At 37.0% G+C, this 27,023-nt stretch overlaps 1 protein-coding gene across 1 annotated transcript in view; it reads left to right on the top strand.

The window, feature by feature from the left end:
• CTNNA1 (catenin alpha 1) overlaps nt 1-27,023 on the top strand; it is a 178,687-nt gene that overhangs the window by 23,250 nt on the left and 128,414 nt on the right. Inside the window, exons 2-3 of the mRNA XM_055431247.2 lie at nt 6,195-6,301; nt 7,370-7,565. Coding sequence (XP_055287222.1) covers nt 6,197-6,301; nt 7,370-7,565 — 301 coding nt within the window. The 5' untranslated portion in view covers nt 6,195-6,196. The remainder of the gene's footprint in view (nt 1-6,194; nt 6,302-7,369; nt 7,566-27,023) is intronic.

The raw sequence follows: 27,023 nt of genomic DNA, 5'->3' as shown, positions 1-27,023 counted from the left end.
CTCATTCCCTCTACAACCTTTGAAATACTTTCTGTTTTGTGTTGATACAGTGGCTGGAATGCTAGGATACAGAAATGTGGGCTGCATGGGGAAAATCATTCCTTCTGAAATGTCTTATCTTTGACATTTCGTGACATTTACTTGAGCTATAGTTGTCAGCCCTGTAGCGATATAGACTAGTCCTATCTCCTGAGGTTTACTAACTTGGATTGATCAGTTTAGTGGACAAATAACCTTTAAAAACCAGAGTGTAGGCTTTACACAGTATGAATGTAGAGAGAGCAAATTTGCCCACTTGAGATGAGACAAATTCCATGGACACTGGCATTCTTTGTTACTAGATTAAGCAAATCTGTATTCCTTTTGGCATCCTATTTTCAGTGATTCTAGAATTAGTTTAATTTTATTCATGTATTTGGCTGTGCTGGGTATTCATTGCTGCATGGGCTTTTCCCTAGTTGTGCTGAGCAGGGGCTACTCTCCAGTTGTCTCGCATGGGCTTTTCGTTGGGGCAGCTTGTTTTACTGTGGAGCACAGGCTTTATAGAGCGTTTGGGCTTCAGTAATTGTGGCATGTGGGCTCAGTAGTTGTGGCTCATGGGTTCTAGAGTGCTGGCTCAGTAGTGATGGTGCAGTGGGCTTAGTTGCTCTGTGGTATCAATCCTGAACCAGGGATTGATCCCATGTCTCCTGCATTGGCAGGTGGATTTTTTATCACCGAGCCAACAGGGAAGCCCAGGTTCTAGAATTTTTGATGCTTACATAAGTCTTCGTGAAATGTTAGATGATGCTTGCAGTAATATTTTCAGCAATGTCTAAAGGAGTCTTATCTATTTGTGCCTCAAGCATTCATTTAGGGGAGAGGATTCAGACTGATGTTTTTATATTAAAGTTGTTAGGAGTGGACTAGTCACAGACACATGCAGTTCTACTTTGTCCTGGTCATTATTCAAATATGAGATGTAGATGTCTGTTGCTTTTCTGTAGATGGTCTAGAACTGTGCTGTCTGATAAGGTAGTCATTAGTGACTATTTAACATTAATTAAAAAAAAAATCAGTTCTCAGCTACATTAGCCATTTCAGGACGTCTCTTTCTCCTTCCTTGCCCTTCCCCCCCTTCTCCTCCCTTCTGCTTCCCCTCCCTCTCTCCTGCTACCGCTCTCTCTCCATCCCTTCCTTGTTCCTATCCCACATTCTTCCATTCAGTTTCCCTCTGTTCCTTATCTCTCTTCTGCCTCCCATTTTTTCATTCTTCTTTGTGTATGAAGTGAAGTGAAGTCACTCAGTCGTGTCCGACTCTTTGCAACCCCGTGGACTGTAGCCCACCAGGCTCCTCCATCCATGGGATTCTCCAGGCAAGAATATTGGAGTGCGTTGCCATATATTTAATAAATTATTTTTTTTCTAAACCATATGAGAGTAAGTTGTAGATATCATTCCCATTATGTGTAATATGGAGATGGCTACAATGCAATGAGAGGAATTTTCAAAATTTAACATTGATATATTACTATTTATTATCTATTTCAGGATCCCTGATCGAATTATGTCAGTTGTCTCAATTGTTTCTTATTCCTAGTGCAATTTTCAGTCCAGAATGACTGCATTAGTTTTCATGTCTTTTTTTAGCTTCTTTTAATTTGGAAGTATTTCTCAGCCTCTTTGTTTTTCCTACCTTGACATTTTGAAGACTGTAGCTAGTTACTTTATAGAATATCCATTACTTTGAGTTTGTCTGATGTTTCCTTTTGACAGGGTTGGGGTTATGTAACTTTGAAATACCACAGAAGGCAATGGTGTATCCTTCTTATTGCATTGTATTAGGAAGTACATGATGTCCATTTATCCCATTATTAGGGATATTAATTTTTGTCACTTGGCTAAGGTGGTATTTGCCAGGTTTCTGCTCTGCAGAGTTAAATACATTATTTCTCATCTTGATAATCAGTAATCTCTTGGGAGTTACTATGAGACTATGTAAATACTCAGTTTCCTTTTTATTTAAATTTATTTTTAATTGGAAGATAATCGCTTTACGATGTTGTATTGGTTTCTGCTGTACAACAACAATGTGAATCAGTCATAAGTACACATATATCCCTTTGCTCTTGAACTGCCCCCCCACCCCATCCCACCCGCCTAGGTTGGCACAGAGCACTGGGTTGAATACTCAGTTTCCTAGTAAACTTTTCACCTGTTTGCTTTAGCATTCTTTGCCAATTCTTGCCTGAATATATTTTGAGGTTTCTTAAATGGTGATTTTTCTATATGTGTTACTCCTTCTCTCTATGTTAGCTGATTTCCTATTATGGAAGAACTTTTCCTTCTTTGTTGGTGTTATCATAGATTCATTTTATTCAGTGGATCATAGTCTGTTTAATTTTCACACAAGCCCTCTGAAGATAGTGATAATCTTTTTTTTTAAGTAAATGATACCTTACTTTATAAATGAGGAAACAAGTTCATGGTTGAGTGATGATCAAGCATGCCTTTTGATTATATTGTCCTCCTTGCACCTTGTAAAATAAAGATTCTACTTCTTTCATTACAAAATAACTTTCTGAATACCTGTTCAGTTCAGTTCAGTTCAGTCGCTCAGTTGTGTCCGACTCTTTGCAACCCCATGAATCACAGCATGCCAGGCCTCCCTGTCCTGTAATTTTATAAAATTAGAGAATACAATTGTGAAAAAAGAAAGTTAACACCACTCATAATCCCCCAATCTTAAGATGTAGCATTGTTGTTAATATTTTGGTTTATATATCCCACTGCAGTTATACTTCATATTGTTTTTGAAATCTAATTTCTGTCTTCAGTAGTATGTATTTTGAACATTTTCTCATAAACCTCTACAACATTTTCTTCATTTAAGATGAGAAATTTCAGGTGTACCCAGCCACTCCACATGATCCCCATCTATATTAAACAGTTATGAATATTTTTAAATAATTCGTGGTCTCTCTGTATGTTTACTTTTGCTGAATTTGAAAGTTGCAGTCATCCTGACATTTGATTTCTAAAGATTTCAGTACGCATCTCCTAAAAATAGTCCTTTTTCTATACAGCTGCAGTTCATTATCACACCTATGAAACTGAGCATTAATTCCATAATATAATCTAATTTGTTGTTGTTCAGTCACCAAATCGTGTCCAACTCTTTGTGACCCCAAGCACGCCTTTCATACTGTCCATGGGGTTCTCCAGGCAAGAATACTGGAGCTGGTTGCCATTTCCTTCTCCAGTGAATATAATATTAAATATAAAAATTTACCAGTTTTCCTACAAATGTCTTCTTAATAGCTTTTTGTTTCAAACCAGGATCCAAATGAGATATGTGTGTTGCATTAGATTCTTTTGTCTCCTGAGTCTTTTAGTGTAAATTATGTCCCACACCTTCATATTGACTTTTTGAAGAGTTAAGGCCCCATTGTCTTATAAGAATGCCTTATATTCCAATTGTCTGTTCCCTTGTGGTATTTAACATAGGTCTGTATCCCTTGTATACTTCTATGAAATTCAGTTCAGGTTAGGGTTTTTTAACCTGCACTGAATATGTATTGGAAAAGTTTTGTCTCCATTATTATTAATAGGAATTTATTATTAACAATAGAAAACAAAACTCCAGCCTCAGTTGAACCTGTAACTTTGTCCCAACAGTAGGAATCTCAGTGCTTTTCATACATGAAGTAATTGTAATCTATCTTGAAAAAATGTGTGTTCATTATTACTTTGAAGTAGTTATCAAAATTCTTGACATCTTATTTAGTATGTTAATAAAGAGCATATATATTGCTTTTGACAGCTAAATCTCAATATGTATGTTTCCTTTGTAATCCTTTGAATTGTATTTCATGCATTAAAAAAAAAGTTCTGAGAAAGGATCTGTAGCTGCAGTACTATCTGTGCAGTACTGAAGCCATTATCCACGTGTGGCTACTGAGTACTGGAAATGTGACTTGTCTGAATGTAAATATGCCTTAAGTGTAAAACACATCCTAGATTTCCAATACTTAGTACTTTGTAAACCATCTTATGTAATCAGTAATTTTAAAAAATCAGTTACATAATGGAATGATAATATTCTGGATATACTGTGTTAAATAAATATATTATTGAAATTAATTCATTAGTTTCTTTCTACTTTTTAATGTGGCTACTAGAAAAATTTAAATTGCATAGGTGGCTTGTATTATATTTCTACCAGACATTAGTCTGTAAGATTCACTAGACTGCTTAAGGGATCCATACATTGAAAAAGGCTTAGAATCCCTATGCAGAGGCTTCATTAGACTCAGGTTAAATATTTAATTTTCATTTTGCTCTTGGACAATTAACTTTGCTCAGTTTATAGTAATACTGGGGCACTTGAAAAACATCTAAAACTTTTTTTCATTAAAAATACCTTTTAGGGACTATAGGGCACTTTATATAGGGCACTTCACATGCCAAGGCATGGCATGTGAGGCATGTAATATCAGAGTTGCATTATGAGCAATGCTAAATTTTGTTACTTAAGGAGATGGCCATTAGATCTCAATGTTGTAAAGGTATGTCTTGCCCCCTTTGTAGTTAGTTAAGTTAAACCTGTCAGGTGATACTCTGGCACCTTACAAATAGTCTTTTCCCCAGTAGTCCATCACCTAATGGTGTTAATATCCATTGGTAGTCCTCGTTTGAATCAGTTATTACATTGGGGTTTGCAAAATGGTCATTTTCTAATTCTATTGTATGTTTATGGTACAGAAATTTTCTTCTCATCCCCTTTCTTTCCTTTTGAGGATCCTTAGAGCTTCCCCTATGTCTCAGAGGTAATAAATCCACTTGTAGTGCAAGAGAACATGGGTTAGGTCAGGAAGATCCCCTGGAGGAAGGCATGGCAGCCCTCCAGTATTCTTACCTGGAGAATCCCATGGACAGAGGAGCCTGGTGGCCTATGGTCCATAGGGTTGCAAAGAGTTGGACACAACTGAAGCGACTGACCATGCATGGTCATAGGATAGCTGTCTAATAGGCAGTTACAGTCATCTTCTTGATATTCAACTTGTGAATTTAGCCAGTGGAGCCTTTGATTCTTGTATCTTTTTAATATGCTCTTGTTAGTCATTGTGTCTTTCCTTGCTTTCTGCACAATAGGATATACCAGACCTGGAATATACCTTTTTAAAAAAAATTTTTTTTAAAGGAGGTAGTACTTAACAGAGATAAAAACCTGGGCATTGAGAATACTGTTATTTCTTCCTAAATTTTGTTAATGTAGTTTTTTAAAAGTAGCACAGTATCCCATTTTGTGATTGGTTTTGTTATTTATTTATTGGTCTAGTTTTTGAAATATAGGTAGTTTCCAGTTTTTAATGATTATATATAGTGCTTTTGTAAACATCATTGTACCCAGGTTTTTCCATGGACCTTCATTTTTCCTTTAGAGTGAAAATCAAGAGGTAACAATTCATAAGAATGCACCCTTTTAAGGTTTGTATTTCTATGAACAGTTTGTTGTTTATATTAGTGTTTACCTCATCTATATACCTCACCTGTTTTTCTGTTTAATCTTTGAGGCACTACTTTTAGAAGCAAATACCAACTGCCTGGTATTTTGGCTGAAGTCTTTTCCCTTAGTCTTAAAGCCCCTAATGGAAGTTTACCTTGACATTGATACACTGATCCTTGACTAAGTGTGACTTGAAATTTCTTCAGGCTGTGAGTGATAATAGCTGTAGGTGCAGAAGACAGTAGACTGAAGTGTTAGGTTTTAATACAGTAAGATAAGATATTCTCTAAGAATCCCATTAGAAAATGAGGGAGGTTTACCTTTAATAGGTGTATTAGAACCATTGCAGAATAAGACAAATCAGCATCTTCTGTATTAACCTTCTTTTCCTTGAGCTTTTCATCCTGATTCTAGGTTAGTTATGAAAAAACTGGAGGTAGAAGTGCCTTGGCGCCAGAGAAGCCCAAGGGGAAAAAGCTCATGATTGGGAATGCCCTCTTGTAGTACCCATAATGTTTGTAAACTCAAAATCTTATGTGTAAGAGGTTGTAAGAGTTACTGGGCCCTCATGTGCAGGCTGGTAAGAATTTCTTTCATCTTGTGGTGATTGTAACTTTCCTGGTGTAAAAAAGTCCTTGAGTAGGAGAAGATTTTTATGTTTCATATGTGTGTTTGATATTTGCCTGACTGGCTGTTTCTCTTTCAGAAATGACTGCTGTCCACACAGGCAACATAAACTTCAAATGGGACCCCAAAAGTCTAGAGATCAGGACTCTGGCAGTTGAAAGACTGTTAGAGCCTCTTGTTACCCAGGTAAGAATCTGCAAACAAATACATAGTTCTTATAATATAGTTCCATAATAGTAGGCCTGGGTAATAAACCCAGGGCAAAGTTGTTTAGTTCAAAGCCTTAATTTGAGTGGTTGAGTTTAGGCTGATAGTAATGAGACAGTTTGGCTCCACTAATAATTAAATATTTATATGTGAATTCATTTAGCCTTTTAGAAATATATTTGCTGCCATTTTCTTCAGTCTTGATTGGCAATAATAGGGGCTAGTGGTATGCAGTGCATATCACTTAATACTTAAAAGTATTTCTAAGAAAGATAGGATATGGAACCTTGACTATTAAGTCTGTTCACCCTGCTTAATACACCTTTTGTTGTCCAGGATCAGTTAGAAGGTCATTTAATTTGAGAGTGTAGGTTTCGTGTGTTCTGTTACAAATACAGATATCACATTTGTGATGACATTCATTAAACTGTTAGCAACTTGATGTGCCCGTGTAGCATTTTGGCACATGTATGTGTCTGTGTGAGTGTGAGGGAGACAGACATGGTGCTCGAGCACGAAAATGAGAGGTAGTGGCATGGTTGTAGTCATCATCTGCCGTGATTTTGGAGTTCAAGAAAATAAATATTTTAAATATAAAGATATTTTAAATATAAATATAAAGTAAATATTTTAAAATTATAAATAAATTATTTTCTTGGGCTCCACAATTCATTATTAACCTCTTTCTAAGCTTCTTGATGACATGTCTCTATTATGTTAGTTTTTAATCTGTAAAATGAAGCTTATAAGCCTAATGATCATGTTTGAGAAATTAAAATATTCATTATATTTCTTAACTTACATATTGAGATAGCTAAATTATTTTGGAAACTAAATATGGAGTATCATTGCTGAATATTTTAAAATATGGAGAGAATTTTATCTTATTTGTTAATACTTACTAGACTCTCATAAATGTGATGTTTCATTTTACTATGAGTAATTTATTCTTGCTATCTGTAAAGATGTTACTCTTTCTGTTTTTTGTTTTTTTTTTCTTTTAATTTTAGTTGGCTACAGTTTAATTTTCAAAATTGAAACTTTTAGGTTACAACCTTGGTAAACACCAATAGCAAGGGGCCCTCTAATAAGAAGAGAGGTCGTTCTAAGAAGGCCCATGTTTTGGCTGCATCTGTTGAACAAGCAACTGAGAATTTCTTGGAGAAGGGGGATAAAATTGCAAAGGAGAGTCAGTTTCTCAAGGAGGAGCTTGTGGCTGCTGTAGAAGATGTTCGAAAACAAGGTAGGGCAATAGCACTTTTTGTATGGAGAGAGCCAGGCTTTTCTAGAAAAATAATCCTTGAAGGTGACTTTGTCATCAATATTTTCATTCTTATATATTGCCAGTTGCTCAAGTAACTACAAATATTCACTTATTGGAAATTATTAAGTTGTACTGGCTTAAACTTTAATCAGGAATGATTAACGACATGTTTTTTGGAGAATCTGAGTCCAGTTCTCTTCAGTGTTGCAAGTAATAGCTGTAGGAATGTTGTAGCACAGTTTGATGGGAAATATATGGGGCAGAAGTTTATCTTTTATCCTGTGTAATATATGTTAGTTTGTGCTAAAGATACAGGGGTGATAAAATAGAAAAATGTTTAGCAATTCTGAAAATAACCTAGACAGTGTCTCTTTCTATCAGACTGATAGGTTAAATCAGCTATGCATATTTGCACTGGCTTAAGTTTAAAATGATTTAAATGTGAGCTTAAAGGAAACATGTTTTGGTAAACTCAGAAGTAATAAGAAGTGAAATGGTATCCCACAGCTTACCAGTGGTTACTGTTAGAAAAACTGCCATCACTAGGATGCAATAATCATGATAAGAGGACTTTATTTTCTTAAAAAAATTATTTTATATTGGAGTATAGTTGATTATCAATGTTTCATGTGTACAGCAAAGTAATTCAGTTATACATGTATCTCTTTTTTTTTATTCTTTTTCATATTCTTTTTCCATTTAGGTTATTACAGAACATTGAACAGAGCTCCCTGTGCTATATAGTGGGTCCTTTTTGCTTATCTAGATAAGAGGACTTTAAATCTGAAAGAATAACTTCTTGAAACCTGTAGTTTTTTGTTAAGCTTCTGGTTCAGCAGGAGGACTTCAACAAAAACATAGGTTTTTTTTTTTTTTTTTTTTTAGGGCTGTTGGTTATCAATGGGTGAGCTGACTCCCATGCTCTGTGCATGTGCTCTCCTGGTCTTTGGGAGAGCCTCAGTGGCGCTCTGGCTGACAGCAGTATACATAGTCCATTGGAGTCTTAAGTCAAATTCATCCCTGTGACAGTACCCAAAAAGGGCAAGGCATTAAATGGAGATGCTATCTCCTATTGTCTTGAGTTTGTGCATAAATATTTCTAATACAGAAAATGGTGAGATTACTTAAATTCCATAATCCTAGCTGCGTGGATGTGTTAGTTTTCTCTGACTGCCATAGTAAATGACTACTAACTTGGTAACTTAAAACAACAGAAACTTATTTTTTTGGCGTTCTGGAGGCTAGATATCTGAAATCAAGATGTCAGCAGGATTCATTCTTTCTTGGGGCCTTAGATGAAGATTGTTCCATGTTCTTTCCTAGCTTCTGCTTGTTGCTGGCAATCCTTGGTGTTCCTTGACAGGTAGACAGGTCCCTCCAGTATCTAACTTTTTTTGTCACATAGTATTCTCCATGTATCTGTGTTGCCACGTTCCCTCTTATGAGGATGTTAGTCATTGAATTGGGGTCCACTCTAATCCAGGATGACCTCATCTTAATTTGGTTATAGCGACTTAGCAGCAGCAGCAACAAGGACCCTATATCTAAATAAGGCCACATTCACAGATTCTGGGAGGATCTAAATTTTGGGGGGATACTGTTCAACCTGGCAGAGTGAATTCAAATTAATTTAAAGTGATTTAGTTGTCTGATTCAGGACCATTTTTGAGCTTTTTTGTTGAGGAAATCAGAATGACTGTTATTTCTCTGCCCTTTGTGAGAAAGTTTTGCTTCCTTGGTCTTCTTGCTTCCCCTAATGAAACTCACAGTATTAACAGGTGAATTTGGTCAAGTGTTTATGGGTCTATAGAGACATTTATTTTCAAAATAAGTTGAATTGTAACAAATAACTTTTTCCCCTTACTATATATGTTCCTTGTTCCAGAAGTTGCTCTGATACACATCTGTAGCAATTGTGATATAATACACCCTCCCAAGCACAGCCCTGCCTCTCCCAATTGTGAATGCACATCTAAATTTCAGTTTCTGTTATTTTTGTTTGTATCTGAGAAAATTTTTTATGTGGCACTGAATCATAAGTGCTTATCTGTTCTGATACAGCTTTGCAATTATTTTTGATCTGTTCATGATCTAGTCTCCATAATTTTCCTTCTCCTTGCAGGAAAACAAAACAGAACTAAAACTAAAGCAAATGTATAACTGCCTCCCATCACTGTTACTGTGTCAGATGTGAAAAACTGGAGTGCTTTGCCTTTCTTCTGTTGGCTTACTTTTTTCTTTGGTGAATGTTAACAAATAGTGATATAGTCTCTCTCCTATGACAAATAGAACAAAATACATGGTATGATAATGGTTAAGCACAGATTCTTGAGTCAACCAAACCTTGTAGGTTATGTTGTTGAAGCTGTTTACTCATCATTTGAAACCCTAAAGTGATGCTAATATATGAAGATTCTTGAACACCTTTTCCTTTCAAAATGATGCCTAACTTTGACTTTCTTGAATATGTGTTGTACTTAGAGACTCTTACTTAGTTCTATAAAGAATAGAATGTGGTGTGGAAGTTACACTATCTACTTTCGAAGCAAAGTCATAAGGAGAATGTTGTGTTTTCCTATCTCTTTCTCATTGGATTATTGACTCTGGGGGAAGCTGGCTAGGTTATGAGGACACTCAGGAGGTCTTGTGGAGAGGAACTGATGTCTCTTGTACTAGTTTACCAAGCATGTAACCAGGCCACCTTGGAAGATCATCCAACTACAGTTAAGTTTCAGATGATGGCAGCCCCAGCCAACCCTGCATTCCTGACCCACAGAAAACTTGGGGAGATAATAAATGTTTAAGATACTTATTTGGGGGTAATTTATTGGGCAGGAATATATAATTGATACAAAAACCTTTCCCAGCCTGCTTTCAGCAGTCCTGAGCTCTTACAGGAAGCTCGGACCTCACTGCTCTGAATTGTACAGTGTGTAACACGTAATTACGATTTATTAGAACTCCATAGTGGATTGACTAATGAAGTAGAGTTCTTTGCATTTCAGGTGTGTTGCTTATCCATTGGCACATCCTTTAATTGTTAAAGGATGTATAAAAAGATGTTTTTGTTCTGAATCAGTGTGGGCTACTTTCATCCAGTACAGTTTTCCTTTTTTTTCCCCCCATAAAGGGCCAAGTAGTAAGGATTTTAGACCTTATTGGCAGTAAGGTTTCTCTTAACACTATTGAGTTCAACAGTTGTGTTGGGAAAGCAGCTATTTAGTGTAAAAACAAATGGGCATGGCTATATTCCAGTAAAACTTATTTATGAAAACGATGGATTGCCTAGATTTGACCCACAGGCCATAGTTAGCTGACCTCTGATCTAGGGTTAAAGATGTGAGCTTACTGTCTTCGAATAAATAGTTGATTTAGGTTCTTATTTATAATGCTTTTGAGCCAAAAATTGAACCTTCTATATCTTTTGAGCTTGTATAAGCCCTGTCTATGCTCTTCTGTGCAATCATAAATAATCAGAGACTTGAATGTATGCAGTTTTTCAGCATAACTTAATTTTCTTTTTGTATTTGCCCCTGATTACATGAATAATAAATGCAAACATTTGTGAGGACACTAAAACCTTATCATAACACTGTCAGTGGGTAAAACATACACATACATAAATGCAGGGTTGCTTTACCTCAAGACCAGGTGAGTCTCCTGTGGTGGATGGAAGCCAGTTATCAATTGCATGGCTTCCAAACCCCTGTGAAACAGGTACTGCTTGTTAGCCCAAATTAGTTGTTAACTACCTGATATGGGCTGAAACTTACATGTGTCTCTTAGAGATGTGTTTTTTGGGGACCCTGCCCACCCTCACATTTCCCACTTTGATTAGGTCATTCTTACTTTATACTTTTTCTTCCTAGCTCTTGGCACAATGATAGTTAAATAGCTAGTTATCTTCCCCTCTTAGGCTCTAGCAGCATAGGTTCTGTGATGGTCTGGCAACTGTTTTCTGTGGCAGCTATCATGGTGCCTGTCTATGATAGGCACTTAAATGTTTGAAGAAGGTAATTGACTATGTTCTCCAAGAAGTATGTGAGAAAAGGTGTTTCTTAAAAATTAAGATGTTTTCACCCCAGTGCCAAGTGTAAGTACTGGATACTGGTGGAGAATCTTACCTTTAAAAAAGATAATTCACTTAACATAAAATTCACCATTTTAAAATGTATATAATTCAGTGGTTTTTAGTATGTTCACAGAATTGTGCAGCTTCACCATTATTTAATTCCAGAACATTTCACCACTCCCAAAATAAATCTCATACCCATTAGCAGCCTTTCCTTATACATACATACCTTAACAATATCTGTGTGTTACAAAGTATCTGAAAGTATTTCATGGATACTTGAATAGGACTCTGATGAGAAAAAGAGGGCTCTTAACTGGTTATGGGACATCCAAGAGGCAGAGATGGGAAAGCCTAATTGACACTTGTTTGAAAAGGGGGGAGACATTTAAAAAGGAGGACCAGTGATGATAGTAATAAATAGGAAGTTAAGTGATGAGGAATGGTTTCTACTAGAACAGTGTTTTTTAATCCATTAGCTGCAGTTTACAGTAGATCTCAAAGGCCAAGAACAGAGACTTGCTGCTGCGTCAGTAACTTCTTCCCTACAGCTCATGGGCATTTCTGGGTGAATGAGGGAGAAGGTGCCAAGAGTCTCAGGTGCACCTTTCTGTATTCTCATATTCTCACACGGCTTCTAAAGATACTCTTCTCAGTAAAGGGACAGATGATTGGTGAGCTGCAGGTTCATAACAGTGGATTTCCTGGGGAGAAGCTTGTATTAGGCCAGAGCTGGGAAAGGGCTAGGTGACCATGTGCGGTTTCTTGTGAAGAGACTGTTTTGGGGAATTCCCTGGAGGTTAATTGGTTAGGAATCTGTGCTTCCACTGTAGGGGGCCTGGGTTTGATTCCTGGTCAAGAAACTAGGATTGAGCATGTAGTGCAGAGTGGCTGAAATAATTTTAAAAAAGGAGAGAGAGACTGTCTTCTAGCAGACAGCAGGCTGTTTTTACTGTTTTTTTTTATTTTGTCTCGGAGCTTATAATGCAGGACATACGGACATAAAAAAATAATAGAAGGCAGTGGCAAGCCATTCCAGTACTCTTGCCTAGAAAATCCCATGGATGGAGGAACCTGGTAGGCTGCAGTCCGTGGGGTCGCTAAGGGTCGGACACGACTGAGCGACTTCACTTTCACTTTTCACTTTCACACATTGGAAAAGGAAATGGCAACCCACTCCAGTGTTCTTGCCTGGAGAATCCCAGGGACAGGGGAGCCTGGTGGGCTTCCGTCTATGGGGTCACACAGAGTCGGACACGACTGAAGTGACTTAGCAGCAGCAGCAGCAGCAGCATGCGAAGAATGGAATGGAATAGGAAGGTATGCATGGGGTTAGAAAAGCTTCCTGAAGGTGTACTGGATCTTGAAAGGTAAAAGAAGGGAGGGAGAAAAAGTCATTCAGGTAAGAAAAGCAGCAGACATAGCAAGATGTGCACGAGGAACAGTGAAGGCTCTGACTGGAGAGGAGTGCTGGGAGGAGAGGTTGGATACAAAAGAACTTGGAGCTAGATTTTAGAGGGTGGCTTGGAATGCCAAGTGAAGAAGGGAGCACTATCAGGGAAATGATACCAAGTTAGAGAGTTCTGTGGCTGGAATAGGTCTCCCAGGTTCAGGTTCCCATATACTTAAATATATCTAGTGACACAGGACTTGCACCTCTGGAAGCAGCTTTTTCCAACATTGCTTTGTGATTATTTTTAACGCCTTTTTCTTCTTAAATTAAACTGAAATATGTCTCCTTAACTTTGTTCCTGTTTTAAGAAGTTCTACCATCTGGATAACATGGAATATGAAAAGAAGTGGTGTTAGGGAAGATTAGTTTCTCAGGTGTGTACTGGAAGCCTTAAAGGGGTTGGGGGAGAGCCTGGAGGTTGGATTAACAGTTAGGAAACCATTGGGGTGGGGGGAGGTGAGATGGTGCTGTTAGGGAAGGGACTGCTGCAACAGATCATGGAAAGGGAGAATTGGCCAGTTGTCATGCAGTCATGCGGTTGCCAGGAGTTGGACACTACTTAGCAACTAAGCATACACGCACACATGCATGCAGGTTTACTGCCAGCTTGGCCTGTATAAATGGCTGCTCTTTATAGATAAAGCTGAGGGACCTGGTATGTGAAAAATTAAAATACCTTCCTCAGACATTAATCACTTAGGGTGTATATTGAGGAAGTGTGTGCTACTAAAAACTCCAGGTGATTACCTAACATTAGCATACTCTCATCAATTTAGAGCCACTATGAGATTCTGCTGTGCAGCCTTCTGTCAAATTAAAAATTCTGTTATATTGTTTGCTTCAGTGTTTATTTATACTAATAAAAAGTTAAGTAACAGATTTTTTTAAAAAACTTTAATTTTCATTAACAGGGAGTTGCAAATATATAGTCCAGTATACCATTTACCCAGTTTCCCTCAATGGTTACATTTTATGGAACTATAGTACTATATCAACAGCAGTAAATTGACATTGGCACAGCAGTTCTCTGGTTTTAACCTGTGAAGATTTGTACAACCACCTCTGCAAACAAGGTACATAACTATTCCATCACCACAAAGCTCTCCATCTTGATACCTGTTGCAGTCATACCCATGTTGCTTACATTCCCCATCATCCCTCATCCTTGGCATCTAATCTGTCTCCATCTCTAATTCTGTCATCTCAAGAATATTGTATAAATGGAATCATACAATGTATGATCTTTTGAGATTGGCTTTCCCTACACCCCGCCCCCCCAACACACACACACAACTCAACATGCTGCCCTTGAGAGCCCTCCAATTGGTGTATCAATAGTTTGTAGCTTTTTAATTACAGGCAGGTATACTGTGAGTACTCCATGATGTGGATGTAACCTGTCTTTTCACCCTCTTAACAGACCTAAGTTTTAAATAGCATACTAAGTTTTTAATTTTGGTAAAGTCCAATTTATTGATCCCCCTCTCCCAATGTTTGGATCATGCTTTTGGTTTCATGTCTAAGAATTCTTTAACAAGCTTTATTTAGCTCATGAAGATTTTCTCCTATTTTCTTTTAGAAATTCTATGTTTTACTTTTAACTCTTGGGCTCATTTTGGATTATTTTTATATAGCATGTGAGGTTTAGGTTGAGTTCTTTTTTCCTTTGTGAACATCTAGTTGTTCCAGTATCATTTGTTGAAAAGACTATTTCATTGAGTTGCTTTTGCACCCTGTTAGAAATCAGTCAGCTGGGGGAAAAAAAATCAGTCAAGCTGTACTTGTGTGGGATTATTTCTGGCTTCTGTATTTTGTTCTATTATCTATGTGTCTATCCCTCAGCCAATGCTCACAGTCTTTATTGCTGTAGTTATGAGTCTCAAAATTGGGTTGAGTGATTTCTCCCTCTTTATTATTTTTCTAAATTGTTTTAGCTATTCTAGTTTCTTTTCTTTTGCTTTTCCACATAAATCTTAGATAATCTTGTCTATAGAAAATTTGGAATTTTGATAGGGATTACATTAAACTTTGGGGAGAGTCAATATTTTTACTCTGTTGAGTCTTTTATGAACAAAATACGTTTTCATCTATTCAGATCTTTTTAAAATTTCTTTCATTGGTGTTTAGCATCATGTATATATACAATACATATATCCTCTATATTAGGTTTACATTTTTGGGGGGTTATAGTCTTTATTTAGTTTTGTGTTTCTTTTTAATTCCTTGGCTACATATATGCATTTTATTTCTAGCTTATACCATTTTACTGTTTTCTTTTAAACTAATTACAGGTTTTTTTTTATGATTTACTATAACCTTGGTATTTATAATCTTTAAAACTATATACTTTCTATTGTATCATTTCCCTGTTATTGAACTTAATTATTTTTATGTTTTTGATATAAAAATGCTGTTGTAAGTGAACACTATACATATAATGTTTTCCCTTTAAAAAATTTATATCTTTAAGATAGATTTCCTGGAGTAGGAATATAGGGGCACAGATCTTTTAAAAAAACATTAAGAGTATATAAAGAAAGAAAGACTGTAAAGAAAGCTGAGCTCCGAAAAATTGATGCTTTTGAACTGTGGTGCTGGAGACTCTTGAGAGACCCTTTGACAGCAAGGAGATCCAACCAGTCCATCCTAAAGGAAATCAGTCCTGAATATTCATTGGAAGGTAATGCTGAAGCTCCAATACTTTGGCCACCTGATGCGAAGAGCTGACTCATTGGAAAAGACCCTGATGCTGGGAAAGATTGAAGGTGGGAGGAGAAGGGGACGACAGAGGATGAGATGGTTGGATGGCATCACTGACATGATGGACATGAGTTTGAGTAGGTTCCGGGAGTTGATGATGGATAGGGAAGCCTGGGTGTGCTGCAGTCCACGGAGTCGGACTGCAAAGAGTCAGACATGACCGAGCAACTGAAGAGTATATATTTACATTATATATAGCGAAGTATATAGATTGGTGTACAGTTTAGAGGAGTTTCCAATATGTGTACTCACCTAACTGCCATTCAGAAAGTTTCCTCAGGGACATAGATTCTAGGATTTTAAAATGTTCTAAATTGTTCTCTAGTTGGGCTTCCTAGGGCTTCCCTGGTGGCTCAGAGGTTAAAGCGTCTGCCTCCAATGCGGGAGACCCGGGTTCGATCCCTGGGTTGGGAAGATCCCCTGGCGAAGGAAACGGTAACCCACTCCAGTATTCTTGCCTGGAGAATCCCATGGACGGAGAAGCCTGGTAGGGCTGTCCACGGGGTCGCAAAGAGTCGGACACGACTGAGCGACGGAACGGAACGGAGGGCTTCCTAGGTGGCACTCATAGTAAAGAACCCACCTACCAATGCAGGAGACCTAAGAGACACGGGTTTGATCCCTGGGTCGGAAAGATCCCTTGGAGGAGACCATGGCAACCCACTCCAGTATTCTTGAATCCCATAGGCAGAAGAGCCTGGTGGGCTACAGTTCATAGGGTCACAAAGAGTCAGACTCAACTGAAGCTTAGCACAGCACATATGGGGTTATATCTATCTTGCTTAATATTCATATAATCTCACCCATTACAAGAAACTCAACTCAAACTTGTTTAAACAAAAACGGACTTTTGGGGTCTTTGTTATTGTTGAATTGCTAAGTTGTGTCTAACTCTGCGACACCGTGGACTGTAGCCCTCCAGGCTCCTCTGTCCATGCAGTTTCCCAGGCAAGAATACTAGAGTGGGTTGCCATTTCCTTCTCCAAGGGATCTTCTGACCCAGGGATTGAACCTGTGTCTCCTGCTTGGCAGGTGGATTCTTTACCACTGAGCCACCTGGGAAATTCTTACGAGTTTTAGTTTGGAAATTCCAGGAGTAGATCCAGAGTTCAAGCACAGCCAGATGTGACTGACTGAAAGGATGCATGACTTTCTTTATCATTTGTCTCCTTGTGTTTACCTCTATTTCCATATATACATATTGGATAAGATGCCCACCTCGAGTTTGAAGTGGTCATACTAGTTTTTTCATCCCAGCAGATAAAACTTTTCTTAGTGTTTATATCTTAGTCATGGAGGGGACAGGTTAGATTTGCTTTGGTCATTCTTGGCACTGAAACACTTCCCTACTGCCAAAGGAGATTATTTAGCCAGTGTGGATCACATGTTCACCCCAGGACACGAGGAATGTGGGAGCTCCCCATTCTCCAAAGGACCACAGAATATAATAATAATGTGGTGTTTAATGAAAGCAAATTATCCTTCTTGAAAAGTAATGGGATAGTCCATTAATATTTTTTTGCTGTCTTTAGAGGTGTAAAATGCTACTTTTTAAAAAAAATTTGCATTATTTGATGTTGACCATTTCTTTGTGTTTTGAATATATCTGAAACGTGATGATGCTTGTGAGAGTCTCTAGGGCAGTGATAAGTATTTATAATAGTGCTCCTTTGCAGATTTGTTGAATCCCTGTTATTTTTCTTATTGATTTGAATTCTGCCAGGTTTTCAAAAATTGAGACTTGGCTTATTGGCCTGGAGATGCTAATCTTCTAGGTTTCTCATCGCTAGTCTATTGGTCTGCAGAGGTAGCATAAACTTGGTGTTGAGAATTAAGACGTGATTATGTCTGTCTGTGATGATATTAATGGTGGGACCTGATTTATGGCAGTCCTTGAAAAGGTGGTTGAGTTCTGTTAAATAGAGCAAAGACTGCAGCTAAATCCATAGCTCTTACTGCCTCATAGACTATTTGTTTTGATTTTTGTTCCATGACTGCTTTGCTACCAACTACACCCAGTCACCTCTCATGTATGTGTTGTTATTCACATGGTGAACAGCATGAAAATATTTAGATAATTCACTGCAATAATCCTCTCCAATATTTGACATTTTCTCTAATATTGGAAAAACATTTAACAGTAACACCTACATACCCCTTCTCTCTAAATGGATAGAAGGTGAAAATAAGTAAATTTTTTTTACTAAATGTCCTTGTTCAGTAAACAGCAAACATTTTAATGTTTGGCTTATAGTTTTCCACCTTTCATGTCTGTTTATGTCAGGCAGTATTTGTGTTAAGATTTTTTTGGAGACTTTTCTAGTTCTGGTTTGGGGATCATAATTCCTTTTCAAGTAAACTTTGATTATAATGCAAGCCCATTATCCTTGAGTAGAAGAAGGACTTCAGCTTATGAGAACAGTCAGTGTTGTTCAGTACTTAATTGCAGTTGTTACAGGAACTGTCTTTTCTGTAGAAACTGTCTTGTCACTTAGAGCAAGAAAGCAGTGTTTGTTGGTCTTCTGAAACAATAGTTAAAGCTGTTGAGTTTACCAGCTTCTTGTGATCTTAGCAGTTATAGTTCATTGGTGACTTGGACTTGTTGCACAGATGTCTTCTTACCTTTTTTAAATCTTGAAAGTACAGAATTACTTGATAAAACTGTCTTTTAAGGACATTGTCATAAAGAAGGGGTAGGCAGTGAGGGTTTTAAATTGATATTAAGAGATATTCTTTTAATTATCATAGTAATTATGTAGTGAAATTGAGGACAGAGAGGCCTTCTTCCTTGTTATATGTGTGAATGCTTTGTATAAAGGGAGAAAATGGTATATACATATGGAGAAATGTGTGTGCACCCACAGGTATATGTGTGTGATTGTACATGTTTGTGTGTGTGTGTGTGTATTTATTTATTCTAAATCTTGGAAGGCAGTTTTAGGGAAAATAATGATGTATTTTATCCTTGACAAAAGAATATTGAGCACAAGCTGTCAGGCTCTTGAGGCATAATTTTCTCCCTGGCAACTGACTAGAGTCAGATTGAAGGAGGTGAAAATTGGTCTCCTGTCCGGTGCAGATGTTGACAGCTTTAGGCTGATATACCCACATCTAATATAGGCAGCCTGCAAGATAGATGTTAAAAGGCAGATGTGATCAGGACAAAGCAGCTGTCAGTGACTGTTTCGAGTAGGATTTGAGAGGTAGACAGGAGACTGAGTGAAGTCTGGGCTTGCTAAGTTCATGATGTGAGACTTGAAACATAGCTTCGAGGAGCTTTGTGTGGGTGTGTGAGAGAGACTGCATTTTAATTTGTCTGGTGCTGTTTGTTTTTATTCAGGTTGAAATCATGAGCTGGATCTTATACATGGGCTCTTTAATTTTTCACAGGAGAAAAATGACAAAGTATTCCTACCCTGGAATATTGAGTACAGGCTTCAAAAAGTGTTAATGATGCTATGGAAGAGCAATAGCAGAGAAACATTTAACATTTTGAAAAAGATTAAATTTAAGTTAATTAGGTTTCCAGATTAGTGTAATCACTTTCTTCATTAAATTTAAGAAATCGACGGATTTTTCTCATACTCTTGCTTTAAGTTCTGCCTTCTCATTTGTTATCCTGCCTTTCCCCCTTGCTGTCTCAGTAGATTTTTCATCCTGTTTTCACTGCTTATTTTTCTGGATGTCTCTCTTTGTGTGATCCTGTGATGGCTGTATCTGTTGTTTAAAGGGCTCCCACTCCAGTTCCTACCCTACATATGTTCCTGAGGACTGTGATTAATTTAAAACTTGTTCATTATTGACCCCTGTTCCTCCACTCTATTTAATTCATTTTCTGTTGCTCTTCATTTAAATTGAGCAGGAAAAGCAAAATATAAATTCCAAAAAATTATTAACTGGTTGTCATCCAGGTGTTTTATGTCTTAAAGTTGTGTGTTTGACTTAAACTGTAAGTCTTTAGGGTGAAGGCTGTATTTTCTTTCATTTGGCTGTGTCAGGGATGCTGTCCACTTCTGGATCACTATCCTTGTGTGAGCCTATGCTACTTTGCAGAGACTTGGGTTCTGTTGTAGCCATCTTGAGAGTGAGGAAAGGAGAATGAAGTTATTAAATTCTAATGTTTCCTGTCGTTTTGAAATTGCTCCTCCCTTTTTTAAAAGTCTTGTAAAACTCACAAAAATAGTAGTACTAACCAGGATAATAATACTTCTAAGATACAGTGGATAATATTCCTGCCTTAATATATTTGTACAGTGTAGCTGAGGAAGTTAGGTACTGAATTTTTGACTTTGGCCTGACTTCAACCATGATGTAGAAACCTGGTTTCTACTAGTTAATTTCTTAAGAAAGTGATTCCAAGTTGAAATGCATGTTATGCATTTATTTGAATGTGTAATCAGGAAGTAAGTGCCTCTCTTTGGAGTGTTTTTGAATAGCAGCAGGGCACACTTGAATTAGTAAGGAAAATGAGAACATGAATATGTGTGGTACTCTATTTTAATTAAAAAATCCATTCTGTCTACTAGAAAAAGTAGAAATTCAAAACTCCTTTTCTTACCCACAGTGGATGGAGAAGGATGTAGTTTGAGTTTTTCTAGGTGTTCCTTGAACTGATTCAGAAGGACTTATAGTATTTAACATGATATTAAATATTCTGGGTTGATTTTCTAAAGATAAACAGTTTTGTGGATTAAAAATGGCATCCCAGGAAAGTTCTCGTAAAGCATCTGTCAGAAATTCTTTGAATCATGGTCAGTTTTTCTATAACTATGGAGGTGTCATCCAGGGATCTGTGGTTTTTGCCAAATATCCCTCACTGATGAATGGAAAGGTGAAGGCGAAGAGGATTAACTGTTCTATTCATGCTCATCTGAGTGTCATAGGGCATGTGAATTATGCCAGATATATTCCACCACTTGGTTTCTTCCCATAAGTACTATGTTATAAAATCTGTTTTTCTTTGCAAGTATATTGCCAGTTTGTTTTCATTGATGAGCGTGGAAGATGTCTGTCTTTATTACCAGATCATGGAAAATGAATTTAAAAATTTTGAGGACTGGGGGGAAGGGATTGGGACAGGTTGGAAAATGGTAATCCTTGATTATCTTGAAGTTGGCAAATAATTTTATGAAGACTTGGTCCTGTCAATTTATTATTTTATAGAAAAAAGTTGGTGGAATGATCAGTAAAAACAGTTACCAGTTTTTGGTGAGATCCTTTAATCAGATAAATTTAGAAAATTTGGTATAATGTAAGTTTATCAGTGGGACTAAAGTGATAAAAAAGTAACTTTCAAGAATTAGGAATCCTGTGATAGGGAAGTTCTCGGTATTCAAATTTAGGGCTTTTTTTTTTTTTTGCTTTCTACTGTGTTAAAATGCTCATCTGTTAAGTGCAGGGCAGTTTGTAACAGACTTAACTGTGATGTTGGTTGGTTGCTTTTTTTTTTTCATCTTCTTCCACTGGATACTCTGGGTAGAACTAAAAAATTCCTTTAGCAAAAGTTAATTTTCTGCAGTTAACATGTTTTTTTATAGAGCAAAAAAAGAAGTAAAAATCAATTATAGTTTGTTGTTACCCATAGATGAAGTCAGTGGTTAATATTTTGATCTAGACCCTTCCAGTTTAAAAAATAAAAAAAATTTATTTGGCCTTAGTTGTGGTATGTGGGATCTAGTTCCCTGACCAGGGATTGAATCCAGGCCCCATGCATTGGGAGTGTGGAGTCTTAGCCAACCACCAGGGAAAGTCTGCATTTTTTTTGCCATTTAAATTATTTAGTTTTTTAATTGAAGGATAATTGCTTTATAGAATTTTGTGGTTTTCTGCCAGACCTCTACAAGAATCAGCCATAGCTACACCCCTGTCTTTGATGAATGTATTGACATGGGTAGAATTATGTTTTGCTCAGTTTTACTTTTTTTTCCCTTAATGGATCCTGAACAACTTTCAGTATCTTTAAGTACTATACTGTAACATAAGTTTTAATGGCTGAATAATACCCTCTATAGAGTAATATGATTTAAGTAGGTTATTTTGAACCGGAAAACTAAAGACCAGAGTTTTAGTCACTTTTCAGAAATCTAAAAGGAGTGTGATAAACAGGGCAGTTTTAAAGACTGAACCTGCCATTGTTAACAAGGATAGTATGAGATATCTGAGAGGATGAAAAATTTTAACCAGTTAAAATCATTTTGAAATAAACGAGATCAAAGTTATTTGAACAAGTCATCCAGAAAATTAGTGGGAGGAGGGGAATCAGAATTCCACATATGGTCATGAAATTGATCATGAAATGAATAAATAATTGGAACATCTTTAAGATGATAAATAGCTTTTAACTCTTCTCCTGGACGCCTCTGTTGTTTTAACACTGAACTGTATTTGTTGGGCTTCAAAAGCGTATTTGGGTGGATGTTTTAAAATACCTTTTTTTTGTTGATTTGGCAGTTGATAAAATATGCTTTTATAAAATGTTCTGTTTAAGAAATGTCTATTAGGGTCTGTATAATAATTGAACTTCTCCTGCAGCAACTCAGCAAAAAATAATGACAGTGAGATTGGGGCTGTAAATGGGCCCCTTCTTTATTTTACTCCTTGCTTTTCCGTATTTTGGATAAGCCTCTCAAGACTGCTGATTTTACAAAGCTTTTATTTCATAATGTATGCTAATTTTCCTTTTTTGCACTGACACTAGTAGCCATGGGATTTTTTTATACTTCTAAAAAATGAAATTTTGCATACAGCGTTTTTGGAGTGTTTTAAGTTACTCTCTTTTAGGAAAACCTGAGTTTTATAAGTGTCACGAACATGAATTAAGGATACTTTACATTTTAAAATCATTTGAAGACTTTTTTCTTTAAAAATACATTCATTTTAGAAAGTTCAAAAAGAAAACCCACACAGAGTAGAAAATAATCATCCATCGTGCTATACAACCTGATGATAAATCACCTGTGTTAGTATTTTCATGTATGTTGAAACATCTCCCCCATCCCACCCTAATGATGTAAACACATTGTGATTTCTGTTCTTATTGTGCATACATATTCTTGTATATCTGCGATTTAAGATAGAAATTTTTAAAAATTCTTTTTTTTTTTTTCATTAATAAAGATACCTGAAGTGGGTGGATTATGTAATTTACAGAAGATAAACCATGTTGCTGGGCTGGCAGAGTGTTTTTTTTCTGGACCTAAAGGTAGTAAAAGTTCTGGCCAAGGAGCATATTAGAATTAGTTCAGTTCAATCTCTTGGTCGTGTCCGACTCTTTGCAACCCCATGGACTGCAGTGTGCCAGGCCTCCCTGTCCATTACCAACTCCCTGAGTTTACCCAAACCTTAGTATTGTCTTTCGGAGAAATATAATTTTATCTTTTGAGTCTCCTTGGATGTTTATCCAAGAGAAATATAACTTTATGTTTTGAGTCTCCTTGAGATGTTTCCATAGCTAAATTTCTGAGGACTTGGTATCCTCTGCTATGGCATTGTGATCGGAAGCCATTCTTATGGTATGGCATGGGCTTTTGGGGATGAAAAGTTGTAAATAGGATATATGAGGAAGATGACAGATTTTTACAACCTTGGAGGAACTTCAGTCAGTTCAGTTGCTCAGTCGTGTCTGACTTTTTGGAACCCTATGAGTCACAGCTCACCAGGCCGGAACTTCAGGTTGGCTTAATTCCCGCCTTACCCCTCCCTGGGGGTCTCTCCCTCTCTTAATTCTAAAAATCAGATGGAAAAGCTAAAATACCCAGCTGTGCATGTGTGCTAAGTCAGTTCAGTCTGTGCAACCCCATGGACTGTAGCCCACCAGGCTCCTCTGTCCATGGGGTTCTCCAGGGAAAGAATCATGGAGTGGGTTGCCATGCCCTTCTCCAGTGGTATCTTCCCAACCCAAGGATTGAATCTGCATCTCTTAAATCTCCTGCTTTGGCAGGCGGGTTCTTTACCACTAGCACCACCTGGGAAGACCCCAGCAAGGGGAACTATAGCTTTGCTTGTAGCTGTTATCACAAAAGGATCAGTTTTTACCACTTTCTGCACTATGGGGTCACACAGAGTCGGACACGACTGAAGTGACTCAGCAGCAGCAGCAGCAGCACTATGGAGATTGGAGTGAAGGAGGCACCTCTTTTACTGCTTCATCACTACAAATTAAAAGTCAGTTTTTCCTTCATCATTTAGGAAACTTGCTAACATGACCTTATTTCTGAAAATTAAGAAATGATTGATGTGAGAGCAATGACAATGTTCTGAATAGTTTTAAGAATTGGAGAAGGTAGGTGGGAAAGTGGAAGGGGCACAGAAATAATTGTTGAGTTTTTTATTTATTACCTCATTTAATTTTCAAAACAGCCCAGTGGGGGTGGGAGATAGTATTCTGATTTTACAGAAGAGAAAACAGAGCTGAAGCAACCTGAGGTCACAGCAAATAGCCAGGTTGGGATTCAGACCCAGTTCAAATACCTTGTTTGATCTATGCCAGACAGTGTTCTGGGAGAAGTGTATATTCACTAACATAGCTGCATCCTTTGTTTTAAAGGAGCAATATAATCTCTCATAATATCTCATGTTTCCTAGGCTCAAGTTAGAAAAAATAAGCTTGCTGTCTCTGTGTGTGTTTTTCTTTTCCTATTTGTATGTGTGTGTGTCTGTTTCTCGTACACCCACACACACTAGCCTGTCCTTTCCCCATAATTTTATAAGTTAAGATTGCTTTGGAGGGAATTACTCAAGGTATTTGCTTCAGAAGGCCTTTATCTTGTCCTGTTCTAATGTAGAACTGTGGTTTTTTAGTTTACTTTATTTACAGTTGCCCTTTGTTCTTGTTTTGAACTCCAGAGGAGCTTAACTTTTATCCCCAGCTTAGTTAGGGGAAAATGCCAGGGGATGGACTTGTTGACAGATCTGTTTTTATGGTTGATGGAACAGTAGTAGTGTGTTCTCTTAAGTTCCATGTCCATTATATCTTGGTTAATATGATATGTCAAGTAGTAGACTCTGCAGACAATAAGACCCAGCTATATTTTCAACCTTTACTACTGACTATGTGAGCAGTCTGTCTCAGTTTTCCTAGTTTGCCTTTTTTGTGTACAGAAAGAGTGCATTTGGTAACTTTTACATGTCTGCATTGTAAACTAATTGACAGTTACATTTTATTGTTTTTAACTTATTAACCATCAGTTCAGTCTCAAAGTGTCATGTTCCTTTTATAGAGATGACCATTTAGCAGGAATTTGAGCCCCCTGCTGTAAAGCTAAAGGCATATTTTCATATTTGTTCATAGTTTTGTGAGTAGAAAAAATGTGTATGTTTTAATCCATCGTACAGTATGTTTCTCATGTATATTTTCATTCCTAATAACATGTTTAGCTATGAAGTTAAAGATTTGCCATTATGGTTGTGAGCTAAGAGAGATGAGGGTGGATATGAATGTACTTACTTTGCTTCTTCCTTTCAGTTCCACTTATGCATTACCTGACTTGATACTATTCTGGAATGATACCATGCTAGCTACAGAGGCATGAAATTGTTTAAGAGGAATTTGGGTCGGAATGAGAATTTGAGAGGAGGGGGTTATAGTGCAAAAAGAGATTAGAGCTGGGAATAAATTGGGGGATTATTACAGTGAGATTAAGTAATTAAAGTTAAATTTAAATTTGAAGACTTTATACTTGTCCATTTGAATGTAAGCTAATCATTAAATAATTTTGATTCATTTAGATGGTCTGTAGCTTTAAGAATCTACTTTAAGAATCTACTTTCAGTTCATCCTGTTTGGCTCACTCTGGGCCTTTAGTTCTTCCCACAGTTCTTTCATTTACCTCAGGTTAATTCACTTTTTAATTTTCTATAGCAGCTGCTTCAGAGTTTCTTCCACTCTCCTCAAACCCTCATTTCCATTTCCATCTTCAGTTTTTTAGGAGAGCTTCATTTACTGCCTCTGAGAAAACAGATTCTCTAGCAGTGTTGAACTTCATAATGCCAGGAAGCCTCTGCTTTCACTTTTCATCCAAGGGTACAAGAACTCCATGGCTCTCACTTCCTCCTGTGGTCCTGATTATGTGTGTACCCTGATCTAGAATCTTCATCCTTTAATATGTGTTTTCAGTGTCATTTTGCATCCTTTCCCTGCTCAATCTGTCTGTAACTAATTCCAACAGTGATAAAAAGGATAGTATGGGAGTGCAGGCACTGTTTCATAAGCCTGGGAGGTTGATAGAGGCGGTACTCACTTCCTTATATCCAGTATGCACAGATTTGTTACCACAGTTTAGTATTACCAGTCCTCCAGTAAAATGGTTCAGATATTAGTGTATTAGCTGAGTCATTGCATAAAGTACAGACTTTGCTGCTAACTGTGAAGTGTACAAATCCTTACATAAATAAAAGGTGTGCATCGAGATCACTGACGAATCATGTTCCTTCTTTCATGATTTGTTAGGGATTGATCACTGCAACTATTCAATTCATGCAATGTGTAGTTGCATTGCCTCCTTGTATCTCTGTGATAAACCCACTTGAGCCATTTTGTAAGAGAGCCTTGAAAGAGGGAATTTGCAAAGATGAAAGTGCAGCAAAGAAAGGAAAAGTAATAAATCCAAGTTACAGAAAGAATTTGCTGCCTGAGGAAATGTTGACAGTGCTGCTGTTTAAGAAACTTTAGATACTCAGAGTAACTTTGTGAAGTCTAACTCCCTGAGATAAGTGAGATAAGTGGTTGTGATGAAAAGGATAATGATGTCCAAGAGAAAGTGATGTCATCAAAACCTTCACATAAGTTCATGACTATGAAAGTGCAAAGGATAAAATGTTTGAAACTGATCCAGACTTAGAAAGAAATAGGATAATTTGTGAAGTGAGAAAAAATGCTCACTCTGCATCATGTTGAAAAGGTAATCATTTTTCAGAACTACTTTTGAGTAGTTTTCATACAAGGAAACATTTTAGTTCTCTGTGTTCATAATGTTTTAAGCTACATATTAAATAAATGTTAGTTGTACTATTTTAGTTTCATTTCCCTGTGTGTGTGTGTATATATATATATAAGGAATAGTAAGCTTTTAACTGTTTGGGAGAAAATTTTGAAGATCACAAGACAGTTGTAATTTTTCCCATTGGTAATTAAGATCATATCACATTGTTTCAG

The sequence above is a fragment of the Moschus berezovskii genome, chromosome 8, assembly GCF_049115385.1.
Source record: "Moschus berezovskii isolate FMDL1 chromosome 8, NW_MosBer_1.0, whole genome shotgun sequence".
NCBI classification, from domain to species: Eukaryota; Metazoa; Chordata; class Mammalia; order Artiodactyla; family Moschidae; genus Moschus; species Moschus berezovskii.
Note: the sequence above shows the minus strand (reverse complement) of the source record. Positions and strands in the feature narration are given on the sequence as shown.